The 15,528-nt window shown below is 33.1% G+C and overlaps 2 protein-coding genes across 8 annotated transcripts in view; one reads left to right on the top strand and one right to left on the bottom strand.

The window, feature by feature from the left end:
* Nucleotides 1-3,115, bottom strand: part of LOC114341801 (dehydrogenase/reductase SDR family member 7) — a 61,337-nt gene extending 58,222 nt beyond the window's left edge. The window contains exon 1 of the mRNA XM_050657518.1: nt 3,079-3,115. Within this exon, the coding sequence (XP_050513475.1) occupies nt 3,079-3,100 (22 nt within the window). The 5' untranslated portion in view covers nt 3,101-3,115. The remainder of the gene's footprint in view (nt 1-3,078) is intronic.
* Nucleotides 1-15,528, top strand: part of LOC114341831 (cyclic GMP-AMP synthase-like receptor) — a 73,136-nt gene that overhangs the window by 40,460 nt on the left and 17,148 nt on the right. For 5 of the 7 annotated variants that reach the window (XM_050657514.1, XM_050657513.1, XM_050657510.1 and 2 more), the window contains exons 3-6: nt 1,783-2,042; nt 3,919-4,066; nt 7,372-7,530; nt 13,490-13,576. In XM_050657514.1, coding sequence (XP_050513471.1) covers nt 1,783-2,042; nt 3,919-4,066; nt 7,372-7,530; nt 13,490-13,576 — 654 coding nt within the window. The remainder of the gene's footprint in view (nt 1-1,782; nt 2,043-3,918; nt 4,067-7,371; nt 7,531-13,489; nt 13,577-15,528) is intronic. The other 2 variants (XM_050657515.1, XM_050657512.1) reach the window with 1 other exon arrangement.

Genomic DNA, 15,528 nt, shown 5'->3' with positions numbered 1-15,528 from the left:
TATCATTTTAAATCCTGAAACTCAGTATCGTCAAAAATAAACGTTTGGTTAGGAACATAATAGACACAATACTATTGTATCATTTTTTTTAAAGAAAATTTCAATTCAGAAAAGTTTTTGGACTTGTTTTTTAAAAGAGATTTTAAACTTGCAGAAGTAACTCTAGATGAAGAAAAATTTGGATTCAAATGGATGTGTGCCCTGGATTTCTACGACTGTCGCCGCCATCCTTTTTTCAGTCAATATCTCCAGTCCTTTCTATACTGCCATTCTCCATCTGTCTTTCCATGGATTCGTCTACTTCTTCCTTAATGATCTTCGGGGTCTGTTTTGTTTTCTCTTTCCTATTGGGGTCCAATCCGAAATCTTTGATATCCACCTACCTTATACGATTTGCTCTTCTCACGTGTCCAGACCAAATTTAACGTTTTTCTTCAAGGTAGCTTGGTATGTCGTATTCTACTGCCTTTATTCTTTTTATCTCCTTATATTATCTAATACGATGCAGTCTTGTTACAGCTGCTTCTGGTGAACTTCACTTGGGTTGCTGAAATTTTGGACCTGTTTCGTTTGTTCATTATACAATTTACTGCCCCGTAAGTCGCTACACTACGTACCAAGGTGTTATATTTTCTCTTCTTGGGTTTTCTGGTAATCTGTTTACCCCGTTCATTTGTTCTTATCTGTGCTAATCCACTAATTATCTCTTTTCAGTGGTCCCATTATTTGAGGTTATGAATTCTAGGTACTTGCATTGTTCAGTGCAGATAATTTTCCTATCTTCTCCTATTTCCAAGTTTGTCACTGGTTCTTGTTCTCTTGTTAGGTATTCAGTCTTTTCTAGGTTTATTTCCAGTATTTTTTGTGTAACCCTCTTCTAGTTTTTTGAGCATACGTTAGATCTTCAACATCTCGAGCCGGTACCACTTGGTCATCTTCAAAACTTAATGTTTAGAAGTCTCGGATTGGTGTTTCCATACCTTCACATTTCCTTTTCCATGGCTTTAATATTTGTTCTAGGAATATCTTGAACAGCGTCGGATATGTAGAGCATTCTTTAGTAAGCAGTAAAAATTAAACGCTTACAGTCGACAGAACATCTGGCCAGTGCAAATGGAAGCTAACTTGCACGACACACTCTATTAACAAACTCAGAGAGAACTAGATAAAGAAGTAGACCGTGGAATATGGTGTAGATAAGAATGTAAAGAAAGTATTTCCCCCTCGAATGGCACTACAGCGCAAAAACGAGCATTTTCATTCTCCAAACGATACCTCTAACCTTGCCTGTCCCGCGCTGATCTCCAAGTTCTCACGTCTAGCAAATTTTGCGCTTCTGCTGCCCCTTCATCTTTCCACTTTTTCCGTGACTTTCCTTTTGGTCGTGAGTCCTGTATTTTACTATCCAGGGCTCTTTTCGGTAATCTTTGGGTCTCCACTCTCACTACATGACCAACCCAACGTAGTATGTGTGTTTTTGGTGCGGAACACTTCTTTTTATTCTAGTGCCGGTTCCATTAATGAAGTTTGGCTATAACCATTGCAAATTCGTGTCTACAAAAGCGTCTATGTGTTTAACCTGGTCCAGTTGCGAATGTTTTTCAGCCAGGATATTTGTTGTCTATCAGGACCCCTTTTCCTTTGTGCTATTCTTGTATGCATGAAAATGTATAAAAAAATAATTGCCTGTGTTCGGAGATAAATGTTTTGTACTGTTTCTTTTTTGATATGATTGTTATTGCATGTAAAGATTATATTAATTACATATTTTTTATATTTCAGCTTTTGGACGCCTTAATTCCAAAAATGAAGGAAAAGAATACTCTTTTTAAGCAACTGTATTTCACCACATTTTTTGGAGGTAGCTTCTATGATGGCTTAAGAGTCGGCGCACCAGACGAATTCGATTTGGATTTGCTTATGACTCTGCCAAAGATGCTTAACATAGATTTAAATGTTAGTAACATTCCAGGCTTCGTTCATGTGAAGATAACTAACCTTTTAGAACTTTTCAATCAACCTCACTTAAAGGAACGCTTTAAGTTAGTATAACACAGTTTAACATTATCTTGTATTCTCGAGAGATTTTCTATAATACCGGGTGTCCACTTATATTTTCCACCATTTTAACTGCTTATAACTTCTAAACGGCTCAGGATAGAACTATGCGGTTTTCGCTGAAATGTTTTATTTTAGTAAAAGTTTTGTCTGAATGGATTGAGTTTTTTTATATTGCTTTCAATTACGAAAAAAAAAAATTGCTGATTTTTGAAAAAGACTTTGTTGACTTTTTTTAATGGAACACCCAGTAGGTATATTTTTTTGTAAATTGAAAGAACGGTCATTCACCTATCCAGCGATATATAGTTTTTTTTAATCGGTTGTCAAATGACTGAGTAATTCATTTTTAAAATGAGAGGTGCAAAGTGCAGATTTTACGAAAAAAAGAAACATATTCTTCATAAAAAGTTATACATGGTCTAAAACCGAAGATGCAATCATCTGATACTACTTTTGCATTATTACATCTGATATTAGGTACTACTAGTAAGTTTTATTAATAGTATATGAGAAATGTCAAAAAATATGAATTTCTGTTAAGAGTAAAGTATCTTTAGAGAAAAAATTTCATTTTTTTTTTTCAATTAGAAGAATGTAGTTGCATATTAGAAAATTATTTTTAAGTCCAAACAAATTTTCGTAATAACAATTTTTTAATCTTGTGAAATATATAAAGGTACTTTACTCTTGAGACAAATTCATATTTTTTGACATCCCTCGTATACTCTTGAAAAAGCTTGATATCAGATGATTGCATCTTCAGTTTTAGACCATGCAGAACTTTTTATGAAGAATATATTTTTTTCGTAAAATCAATAATAAAAAAGTTTTCCATATGGTTCCAACATACAGGGATATACTGTTACTGTATATATTCGTACATTAGTAATTATTCATTTGTTTTTAATTTTTAATATTATCCAAATATATATTATTAATTTTAATTTTTAAAACATATCTAAATTTTATGATATAATAATAAATCCACTTAGTAAATATTTGATTAGTTTTACTTACATGACTGAAACAGTATAGACATTTGCTCAATAATAATCAAAAATTTCGCTTACAAATCCTACACCGATACAGTTAATTTCTGGACCGAAATAGCATAGGATTTGTAACTAATATTCTGCATACTACACAAAACCTACTCCAATTCAGTCGCCCCCATGACTGAAATAGTATAGGTTTTGTAAATTCGCGGACGGAACAACGTGTCACACTGCCAAGTGGTCTCTTTGAATACTGCGCGATTATTTTGGGAGTTGCCACTCACCAGGTGCGTACATATGAGGAATGCTGAAGGGGTCAGACATATCAACTGTCTGCCATTTTGGAATTGCGGACTAGAATTAAAGAGTTTTTCGTGCCAGATGCAGTGGCGATTCTAGAAATTTGCCTTGGGAGGGAGGAAATTTGCCTTAGGGGGAAGTTCCAATGAAAAAGCAACCAAAAGACATAAAAAATAAACTCAGATTACATAAAAGACATAAATAATAACCTTATAGGCATTAAGTTCCCTCAATTTTCCTATCTAGCGTGTTTATTGGGTTGAATTTGTCTTTCTGTGGTTTCGGTTTTATGTCAGCTAACATATATTTATTTTGAATAATTTTTTTTTCTTCAATTTTGGACTTTTTTATGGGGGAAAATTTCCTCACTTAGGTATACCTAGATTACGAAGGTAATCTAGGTAGCTTTTGTCTCTTACATAGTGCTTAATCACCCTGGATAGAATTCGACATATTCTCCAATCCTGTAGTTCATTGCCAACATTTTTGCTAAATAACTTTTTTTTATATTCTGTTGCAACCGAAATAATTATTTTCCCACTTTTCTTTGGAATATTTTTAGCGGTTTGGAAAAATTAGTAGATAACCAACACCATCTTGATAATCTGAAGGTTCGTCAGTGGATGGAACGTATAGTGACGCTGACCATAAACGATTTTCCCCAAGAGAAGGGCTCCCATGTCATAAACATTAAAAGTGGCAAGTTTTTGGTAAGTAACAGTCTTCTGCACTGATATCCATTTAGTTTTTAGAAGATATACAGTTACCGCCACCCTACTAGACACATAGGAACATTGAGCTATTACAGTTCTGGACCGTTCATTTGTTGAAATGTTTATTATGTCTAGTGACGTTTAGAACGTCAGAAAATGTATAGAAACTGAATATTAAGATAGAAAGTTGACAATTAATAGATCAACTGTTTTTGACGCTTATAGTTATCATTTTATTAAAGTTAGGCTATTGATTATGTACTATAGAAAGGAACTACAACGTTAACGCGTTTTATTATTTCATATGGTCAATGAATCTCCATACATGAAAAAACCGCGGAGTGCTACCATTTAAAGGGGTGCGTTTTTGAGAAATCGGTGAATTAGTCCCTGGGCACAGGTTACATTAGGGTGAGTTCTATGCACTTTTGGTACAAACACGTCTACATAAAAATTGTTCCTGGTTAAATTTCCTATCTAAATATACGGAGATCACTTTCGACGTCATATTCGTTTTCAGTGACCCCAAAAACTCCCGAGTAACAAAATTGAACTCATTTCCGCCGATAATTGACGAATTTTTTTTTATTGTCTGTTTGAGATGCACTTTAAGAGGAAACAGTAGCGATCAACAGGTAGCGAAAACGCGTTCCAAGATTGCGGCTGTAATTTTGAATATTTTTTCGAGATATTTGGCACACGTATTCGTAATATAATAAAGAGTGGCGGTACAGAGCTCAATTTGAAAAATATATTAATATGTGGGAATTACTCTGTAATTAATTACAATATTAAAAAAACGAGCCTGTACCGCCATTAACAAGAACAAAAAATACACTTTCTTTAATTAAACTTTTTTATCCGATGCCTAGATTTTGTGTCATTTTGGAACTACTAATGAAATAAAAAATTTTAGTAGTTCCAAAATGACACAAAATCTAGGCATCGGATAAAAAAGTTTATTCGAAGAAAGTGTATTTTTTTTGTTCTTCTTAATGGCGGTACAGGCTCGTTTTTTTAATATTGTATTTAATTACAGAGTGATTTCCACATATTAATATATTTTTCAATTTGGGCTCTGTACCGCCATTCTTTATTACATTACGAATACGTGTGCCAAATATCTCGAAAAATATTCAAAATTACAGCCGCAATCTTGTAACATTTTTTTATATAATAGGATTAGTTAATAATTAATTTACCCGTTGGATTAAATTTTACACCCACTAGTACTCATTACGGGTACGCCTATGGCCGTTTCCGTAAATAACTACCCTTAGCTAAAATTGGCTATTATAACGGTACTGGCAAATTCGTGTCGGTATGACAAACGCAATAACGGAGTCCATTATTATAAACGGAACCATTTTTTTATTGCAGCTTTGCCGAGCACAATGTTTTGGAAATAACCCAAAGTCCCTTATTTTATATAGCTCTTGCTATTGTTATCTGTTTCGTATATAAACCTCCCAAGGAGTTTACTACCAACAGTCCGTTAGGTATGTCACTTTATTCAAAGCGGCCAGGGTATTGCAATGTTTTATTGTGACTTTCCATTTCTGTAAGATTTCAAAGGAATCACTTTCCCTTCTGAAAACAACCGTTAGGTATTTTGACTTTCTTTTGCGGTATCTGTATGATGTACCGTTAATTTACCTAAAAACCAAACTAGGTCGGTTCTTTTTTTTGAAGTTCGATTTTTTGAGAGGGAGATATCCCCACTTTCTTTTAAGGAAGAAGCATCGAAAAGATTGCGGAAGGACTTGGCGGCTGAATGGCGAGAAGTACAGACGTGTGTCTAGAGTACCATATATCTTATCTATCATTTACCTTATCTACAATATATCTTATCTGAGTGATATTCACTCTCGTATCGTATCTGTAATTGGATCTAACATCCGATTAGATTCAATTACCAAATAACTTCAGTGTTTGCTTACTAAGTAAAGTAAATAATATAGAGTCAGTGCAGATTAAGAGGCAGAGTAACTGTAAGTGTCTTAATAATCCTACCTAAAACTATTTCCAAAAATATATTCTATGGGCTATCTACCTCAAACATATCTTCATCTGTGGTTAAGGCTAACCTCCGATGAATCTCATCAGCGATTTCATCAATACAATCCTTTATTCATTAATAAAACTTTTTATTATCAAAACTAAGTACAAACATTCACTAATTCATTAATAGCTGCGCGATTGGCTTTTTGTTTATAAAACCAAGTGCGGGGTGGTTTTTGATTTTTGAACAGTAAACGTTTGTTAACTTTGTATGCTTCGCATTCAATTTTATTATATCTTTGTACTTTATATTTTCTATCAATCATTAAGTTTACCATATCAGTTATCTCGAGATAAGCCCTAAACCAGTAAAGAGAGATTTCTCATTATAGATGCTTGATTTGTTTTTTTTTAAATTCATAACCTTGCTCTCTTTACTGTGTTTTTAATTGTGCATGTTTTTGTTATAATATGATACTTGTGTTTATTCTATCATAATTATTGTTTATTTCTAACTGTACACAACAACACATTAAATGTTGGTGCAGTTTTGATTGGTGTACATTGTTTTCGCTTTATTTCTTGTTTTTTTTGGATTCGCCCTTCTGGAGAACCAGTTGTTTAATATATGGATTTTTTTTATTTATTTTACTAGTTTTATTTATCTACTCATAATAAATTCCCTGATAAGAAATTACCGCTAAATATTAACTAATTAACTGTCTATATCTTTTCTTGTATTTGGTCTCAGAACCTCATTATCTTTCCTTACCTACCTGTTTTCGTTTCTAAGGTTTCTTAATTTTCCCCTTGCAACCCCAAAAAGTTAAGTGGTGCCCTGTATCTCTTCTCTTATCTTAGGTAATTTTACCTATCTATCTTTTTATCTGTTTCTCTCTCTTCTCTTATCTACCTTCTCTTGTCTTATCTTTACCTATTTCTTCTATTGACTCCCTTCCACGTTTCAAAAGCTAGTTTCGAACCCACGACTCGCTTTCCACCTACCATCTGGCTGCCGTCGCAGTGTCTCCATTGGTGACCTTTCTAGCACCATCCAAAAAAAAAGGTTTCCGAGGTTACAATCTTGGAACGCGTTTTGGCTACCTGTTGATCGCTACTGTATCACCATAAGAATGCATTTTTTGTATGCAGTTTTTCAATATTATATCATGGCTCGGGGTCACAAAGTTTCCTGACGCATTCAGAATCGAATACGCGAATTTTTTTCGGAGGTTTAGTGCTTTATTGCTTCGACTATGAGTTTTTAGTAAATGTCAATAAACATGGATTTATATTTTTAGGCGAAATTTAGCAAAGCAGGTCCAGCCTTTACACTGAAAGTAAATGGACGAGTCGGAAAGGATAATGTCGTTTTAGACATAGACTTGGTACCCTGTTTTAGATTTGCGCAAGATAAATGGCCTAAGAGTCCGTTCAGACCCAATCCAACTCCAGCAAAGGTAAGAATATTGAAATGTTCTTACTAATTTTTTTTATTTTAATTTAAACACTTAACTTATTAGTCTTTATTTAATTTATAACATTATTTATACTAAAACATAATGTATATCTACAATTACCAGAGAACGGCAGTTCTCGCCAGTGGCGCACACCTACACCCCCTACACGCGACACTATATATACACGAAATTTTCGATTTTCTAAATCTGACTGAATTGAAAATTTGGGCTAACTCCCATCTTAAAGTTCAGGAAAAGACTCACCCATTCATATGTCAACCATCCATTTTGGTCCAAGGTGTGGATTTTACGACCCTTCCTATTTAGGGTCTGTTTTTCGTTCTCGTCCCCAAAACTCCCAAAAACTCGAAAATTTAACTCCGACCTTTGCGGCTTCTAATAGAAGCGATCGTTACCTTTCCAACGCATGTCTAATTTTGAAAATCGGCTATACCGTTCAAAAGTTACCGAGCTCAGAAATATGAGTCAATTTTTATTTAAAAAAGGGAAAATGTTGGATATGTATGTATGTATTGTTATGATCTGCTTCTTATTAATTTTATATTAATTATTATTTATTTGATTAATTATTTAATTGACGCAAATCATACATAAAAAATAAAAAAGCTCAGGGTGCCTTTTTATAATATCAAGAAAATGTCTAAATTATCTTACGTTATACTTATCTTCTCTCGTCGATTCAGTATCTCTTAGTTGATCCTAATCGGGATAAAATAGGGAAAAGAAATAAAGCAAAATATAAAATAAACATACAGAATTGTCTTTTATTTATCAAAATCGATACTCTAAAAATCTATCAAATCTAAAACCTGTGGACACAGATGTCCGAATGAAATTTCTACCATTTAAATTTATTCTAGTAAAAAAAAAACAATTTATCGGTTTGTTCCCGATGACTTTGGTACAACAAAATAAACAAAACCAAATTATGTATTCGCAAGATTAGCTATACTCCCTATTTACTTTCTGAAATATTGGAATTTTAATTCCTACGCTTTTTACTCAAAATTTTAGTTTCCGAACATAAAAATATCTTTCACATAAGTTGACTGACCTTTTGCTTCACTCACTCTGATGTCTTCTCGTGACCCAAAACAGCTCTCCCTCGTTGACTATGTTAAAGGCTACTCATCAAAGCCCTCTCCGTTCTCCAGCTTCAAAACTATCAGCATACCAGCACCAATTCTCTAACGAGCCAAAGCCTCTTTTGACCAGTACTCGATTCACACTAACTCCAACAATTCTCTGCTCTCCTTCTCACAATAATACAGAACCAAAGAGGTATTTCGTCTCAATTTGATCTGTCTCTCGTTCCACTTTTCAGCACTATTCTCCACTATCAACAACCACTGGTACTTGCTAACTACTTATCCACGAAAACGTCGAACTGCTCCTCAGCGATGCCAATAACATACTGCCTTCTTTTTCAAATTCACTCAACATTCAAACCACTTTTTCCCTTCCAAATTTCCAAGAATCAGAAACATTTCTCTTTTCCATTCGACAAACAAACAGTCATTTTCAAAATTATTCCGACCATCCTAATTACTTTCGGGGAACCCTACAATATTTACTCGGGTTGAAACAAAGATATTAAAATTCCAAACTTTCTTTTAAACCATTTTTCTAGAAAATGATAATTACCTCTACCTGTGGATTCTATAGTTCCCGTAATAAACAATCTTTTTCCATTTTAAATCTAAATACATCGTCCTTTTCACTTTAATTATTCACAAAAGTCTTTAATGGTTCATCGGAAAGCTCATTAAAAAAGAAATCCACTTACATCCAAACTAAATTCTAATAAATATTTACAGATCAATATACAGGGTGTATTAAATTTATGTGCCCTCGTTATTAAAAAAAATTTTAATTTAATTTTCATTTTGCCTTTGATTGATAAATTGAAAACACAATAGTATGTGTGTGGAAAAGTTAAACCGATCTGAATTTTTTTTCTGTGTTTGAAGATGGGATGAGGGCCGATTCAGAACCGGTGTAGTTTGTGAGTTTTGACTACCCATAAGCCAGCTATAGGACTTGGTAGGTACAAAACGGCATATTTTTTGGCCGTATATATCTTCGGTTCAAGAAGAGACAGGAGAACAGTAAATGCACCAAATCAATAGCGTTGAGTTAAGCTTTCAAATGGTGTCTAAGCTGTCAGGATCAGACATAAACACGGCTCAGTATAGCCGAAAAACTGAAAAACTAAACTTTGAAAATTTTGGTTTTTCGACAATTACTCAAAATTTCAACCTACGAATTACGCCAATAACTGAGCGTTTGTAGAAGGACTCTAGACAAATCTAACGGTGTATACCTTATATCCGGGAAAATGCGAATCTTTAAGTTATAGGCTTTATAAGTATGATCAGATCTATTTCTTATGGGAAAAACGGTTTTTCAAGCTCAATAATTCCTGTAATAGCTTCAGTTATAATACTTGACCTAAGATGTATAAGATACTACTTGTCAATACGTTTCAAACTCATGTTCAGTCAACAAAATCGGTTAAGCCGTTTAGAAGTTATTAAGCTACAAAAGTATAATCCAATTAACGATTATTCCCTAAATGGTTTATGTAGTTGTAGTGGTTACGACGCTAATTTGATCTGGCAACGGGCAATCCGAGTTCATTTACCGGCCATCTCAATATTTTTTTCAATCTATTTTGAATATAAAAAAATCTAGTGTACATTCGATGGACCCTAGATCATTTGGGAGATAATGCGACAAAGGCGACCATTTATAAAGCTTAACGTGTAATCGAGAAACATTGCATTTAACTTTATACATTTAATTTATAAATAACTTTGAAAAACTCCTGATACAAGAATAAAAAACCGCTAAACGCCGTAAAAATGAGTGGCGCATACAATATTCCAGCTACAAAAGATCTGATATGAATATTACGTGGCGCGAAAATGTATTTTCATTTTGATGCAAAACAAAATTCTAGTTTTATTTTAAAATATTTTTTCATAATATTTGCTAAATTTGAAGTAAACGCGCCACAAAAGAGTTTCAAAATTCAAACTGTATCAAAGTTACTATTGTGTGGCGCGTTTTACTTCAAATTGGGCAAATATTATGAAAAAATATTTTACAATAAAACTAGAATTTTTTTTTGCATCAAAATGAAAATAAATTTTCGCGCCACGTAATATTCATATCAGATCTTTTGTAGCTGGAATATTGCATGCGCCACTCATTTTTACGGCGTTTAGCGGTTTTTTATTCTTGTTATTTTTTTACAAAAAAAAGTTTTTAGTCCAATAGCACATAAAACGATACCATTTTATATCCTACCAGATTAAAGACAATGGAAAACCTTCTCTGGCTACACCATCCGAGGCTTCTAAAATTTGCAACCCATGCGGATTGCGAGTCTATAGGAAGATGAGGGAATTTTATAATTTATAATTCACATCCCATCTGCGTAGGCGGTAAATTTCCAACGAGAATATTAAAAATGAATAAACATTTTCAATTTCGTTGTATCTCTAATTCAATCAGAGAGTACAGCAAGTAACTCTACCGGTTTCGGGGCTTCTTAACTCCTCATCAGAAGATACAAATGCTCTTCTCTCTGAATGAACCAGTCTAATACATCGAGAGCAGTGACGGATTGCAACGAAATGACAGGGATGTCCTAGCGACATCTGCTAGAAAAAGAGTATTTTCTAGACGCAGAAAGGGTTCAAATCTGGTCCTGGGCTGCCTTCATTCGACTCTCCCATATTCTAGAGTCGAGAGTCGGCGTGCTGTTTGGAAATCTTCTTCTTCTTTTTGTATAGACATGATTTCTAAATGTGCCTCTAGTAAGTTGTCGTTCCATCGTTTTCGTGGTCTTCCCACTGATCGTCTCTTGTTGTCCTTACCACTCTATTACTACTAATAGAGTAGTAGAGAGTTTGGAAACCGGAACAATATATTATTACGACGACCAGGACTCTTTTCCTAACTAGACTAGACTGCATAAGATCAGTAACTCAACACATTACACACTACACACACCTTTTCCAAATATACAGGGTGATTAATTAGTAGGGTAAAGCTCAATAGCTCTGCTATAGTAATAGATAGCAATAAAAGTTAATAACAAAAATTTTAGCCACCTTTGATTACAAAATTAGTTAGAATGTTACAGGGTGCTACCCTGTAACTACCCTAAAACACCCTATATTTTTTTTTAAATTCGAAATCCTGTTAACTTCTCCATCACAAAAATATAAAGGTTTGTTATGTTATACAGGGTATTTACAAAGTTATAACCAATTTTATATGAAAATCGTAACAAGTTCAACTCCCTGTATAAATAAAAATAAGTAAAACAACAATGGTTTATTAATGCCATATTTTTTAACGTATTTTCAAAATTTTCAAGAATGGTCGATATTGCTAATTTTCTTTATATCAAATACAGGGTGAGTCAAAACGCAAGTACATTATTTTCTCAGTAATTTTAAATGGAACACTCTGTATTTTATATCAGTATTGAAAAGTACCATTACCGTACTTTAATTTTTAGATAACATTCCCTATGTCTAAATTTATTAGTTTTCGAGATATTTTCATTTTTCAATGGACCAGTAGCGTGGCCACCCAAATCACCAGAATTTAATAAACTGGACTGATTTTTTTGGGGTTACGTTAATAATAAAGTTTATAAAATACCTCCAACATCAAGGGATGAGATGAAAAATAGAATACAAAGTGTATTTCGATGTGTTAATTTACAAATGCTTCGTAGAGTAAGTAGCTCATTCAATGATCGTTTTTAGGCGTACATAAATGTGTTCGGAGGTAATTTTGAACACCTTATGTAATTAAATATTAAAAATATTTTATTAAAAGTAGCTTCTAATTTTTTCAAAAATGTTTTTTTGCCAAATGTATTACTGATAAATTATGTTTCGTTCTTTATTTGTTACATTGTTACATTTACATACAAAAGTAGTGTTTAATTGTCTTCACAAAATATTGTATTTTGTGTTTGTGTTTTTTGTAAAATTTATTACTAATTTTCTTTGTTTATTTGTTGCATTTACATAAAAAGATAGCTTTTAATTGTTTCAAAAATGTTGCATGTAGTGGTTGTGTTTTTGTTTGTAAAATGTATTACTAATAAATTATTTTTATTTATTTATTTGCTACAGTGTTACATTGATTACCGGAATGATAATCGGTAATCTTCAATTGTCAATTCAGTCATGGCTTACTTAAAATTTAGATAAATTTAAACACCTAAAATAATTTGCTCTGAAAAATGAAAATATCTCGAAAACTAATAAATTTAAGCATAGGGAATGTTATATAAAAATTAAAGTACTTTAATGTTACTTTTCAATAATGATATAAAATACAAGGTGTTCCATTTAACATTACTGATAAAATAATGTACTTGCGTTTTGACTCACCCTGTATTTGATATAAAGAAAATTAGCAATATCAATAATTCTTAAAAATTTTGACAATAAATAAAAAAATATGGCATTATTAAACCATTGCTGTTGTGCTTATTTTTATTTATACAGGGAGTTGAACTTGTTACGATTTTCATACAAAATTGGTTATAACTTTGTAAATACCCTATATAACATTACAAACCTTTATATTTTTATGATGGAGAAGTTAACAGGATTTCGAATATAAAATAAAATATAGGGTGTTCCATTTAAAAAAACATAAGTTAGGTCTGCCACTGTGTTATCGAACACCCTGTAACATTCTAACTAATTTTGTAATGTAAAGCTCAAAGGTGGCTAAAATTTTTGTTATTAACTTTTATTGCTATCCATTACTATAGCGGAGCTATTGAGCTTTACCCTACTAATCAATCACTCTGTAGGAGTTGTTGTTTCTTAGATATGTAGGTTGCTGGGCGATAGGTTTTCATTTATTAATTTTCTTATCTCTTTGTACTTGTTTGTAGGTATATTATAGACCTAGACTCCGCAAAAATAATAACAATAAACACAGTTCCGTTCGTCCTTATATAATGACTTACACCAGGAGGAGGGTATGTATACTCTTAGATAAACAATAAATGTTGGGCAATCCTCCTTCCTATCATGTCGCTTATCATAGTAACATTTAGATAGTGTTTAATGCTATAATATTGTAACAATTGTCTTCGTACTAACCCAAATCGTGCCATTTCATGACAAGTGTCAAGTAGGGTACTGATTGATCACCGGGCCCTGGTTCCAGTTTGAATGCGGGCCCCCTCCCAATAAAAACACACATTCTACATCAAAAGTTTTTAATAAATGTTAAATATAAATCAACATATAAAAACTCAAGCTAATTTAAAACAGTAAAATAATATTAATCCTATCGTTTTTCATACTGACATAACTGATCACTTTATTCCAGCGGTTTTTATACCTAAATAATGAAACTCAAAAATTTTCTACATCTAAGGCCATTTGTTAATAGGTGTCTATTCGGAAAAACTTTGATATATGGGAACAGTGGAACAGGGGAAGTTTTAATTGTGGAACGTGATTTTAATTGTGGAACTTGTCATCCTGACAGGTTTATGGTTGTGAAAACTAGCAGGTTTTTTTTAAGTTCAGTCAATAGCAAACTTTATAGAATATATGAAAAAATGTTTGTCCGACAAATATATTAGGCATTTTAATAAGTCTGACACGTAGAACATGTCAAATGGCAGGAATATGTTGGTGATAGATAGCAGTCTGATTTTTGCATGAGAGTTTAATGAAAGGGTAACAAATCAATTTGAAGTTCTGTCCGACAAAATACATGGTACATTTGCGTAGTCTGACGTTCGAAACCTGTAATCTGTTCCACAATTAAAACTTCTCCTGTTCCAGTATTACCGTACATCAAAGTTTGTCCGACTAGACACCGTTAAGCTATTAACAAATTTTCAGCTTGCTATTAATAAATTTTTTCTGGTTCGCGGGATCCAAGCCTGTCCAGTCAAAAACCTGAATATCGGAAAACAGTTTTTAAAAAATGAACATTAGATTCAATTTATCATCGAGCGTCTAATTTATTGTCTTGGGATTATTTTTATAACCCCCCGTATAAAACTTACATTAAATATCTCAATTTCCAAATTTCTACAACTTTATAGTTTACAACAACTATTCATGGATTGTGCTGATATAAACACAAGTGTTTCGGTTAGTAGGTACAGGCGGTTATTCTTTAAACAAGTGTTGAAACCAGGGCTTCGGCTTAAGCAGGTAAAAAGAGTACAGAACCTGACAAAAGCGTTCCCTATGTTTCTTAATAAATTTTATTTTCAAATTCTTTGATAAATAGGTATTATTCGTTTTTATTTATAATTACCTACACAAAAATAAAAATTTATTAAGCAGTTACATTTCCTAGTGTGTACTTGTGTAGTTCAAAATGTCCCCATTAAATTATAAAAAAAAAGAAACAAAAAGCGCATTAAAACGGGCCCTGGTTCCGCGAAACCCGCGGCACCATGCTCAGTACGCCACTGAGTGTCAGTATGTGTCCTAGCACCGGTCCTAGTATTTGGCATTGCTTTGATGGTAGTAACTGATAAGTTAAAATGGACAAGGCCAGAGAATCTAGAAATAATAAAATAAGTTTCAGTTGAAGAAACGTTTTGATTTAGAAGTTTGAATTTCAAAGTATTAAATCATTGAAAGATACAAAATGCCCAAAACTAGGGACTAGCAAAATTGACTAAAGGAGTCTGGTGATGCGACAGTAAGTTTTATAACGCGCCGGTCTTTCATGTTATCTACGCTACTTACTATGAAGAATGCTAGAAACAGCAGAGGTGAAAACCCTTCGAACAATCGATGGTAAGACACTATCACTATGGGATAGAGCTAGAAGCGCAGATATACGACGGAGATGCAAGGTCGACAATATTAATAACTGGGTAAAAAACAGAAGAGTAGAATGGAACTACCACATAAGCCGAATGACAACAAATATAGTAGTAAGGACGGTGAGAGA

The sequence above is a fragment of the Diabrotica virgifera genome, chromosome 8 (genome assembly GCF_917563875.1).
Source record: "Diabrotica virgifera virgifera chromosome 8, PGI_DIABVI_V3a".
Classification (NCBI taxonomy): Eukaryota; Metazoa; Arthropoda; class Insecta; order Coleoptera; family Chrysomelidae; genus Diabrotica; species Diabrotica virgifera.
This window is presented reverse-complemented; position numbering and strand designations above follow the sequence as displayed.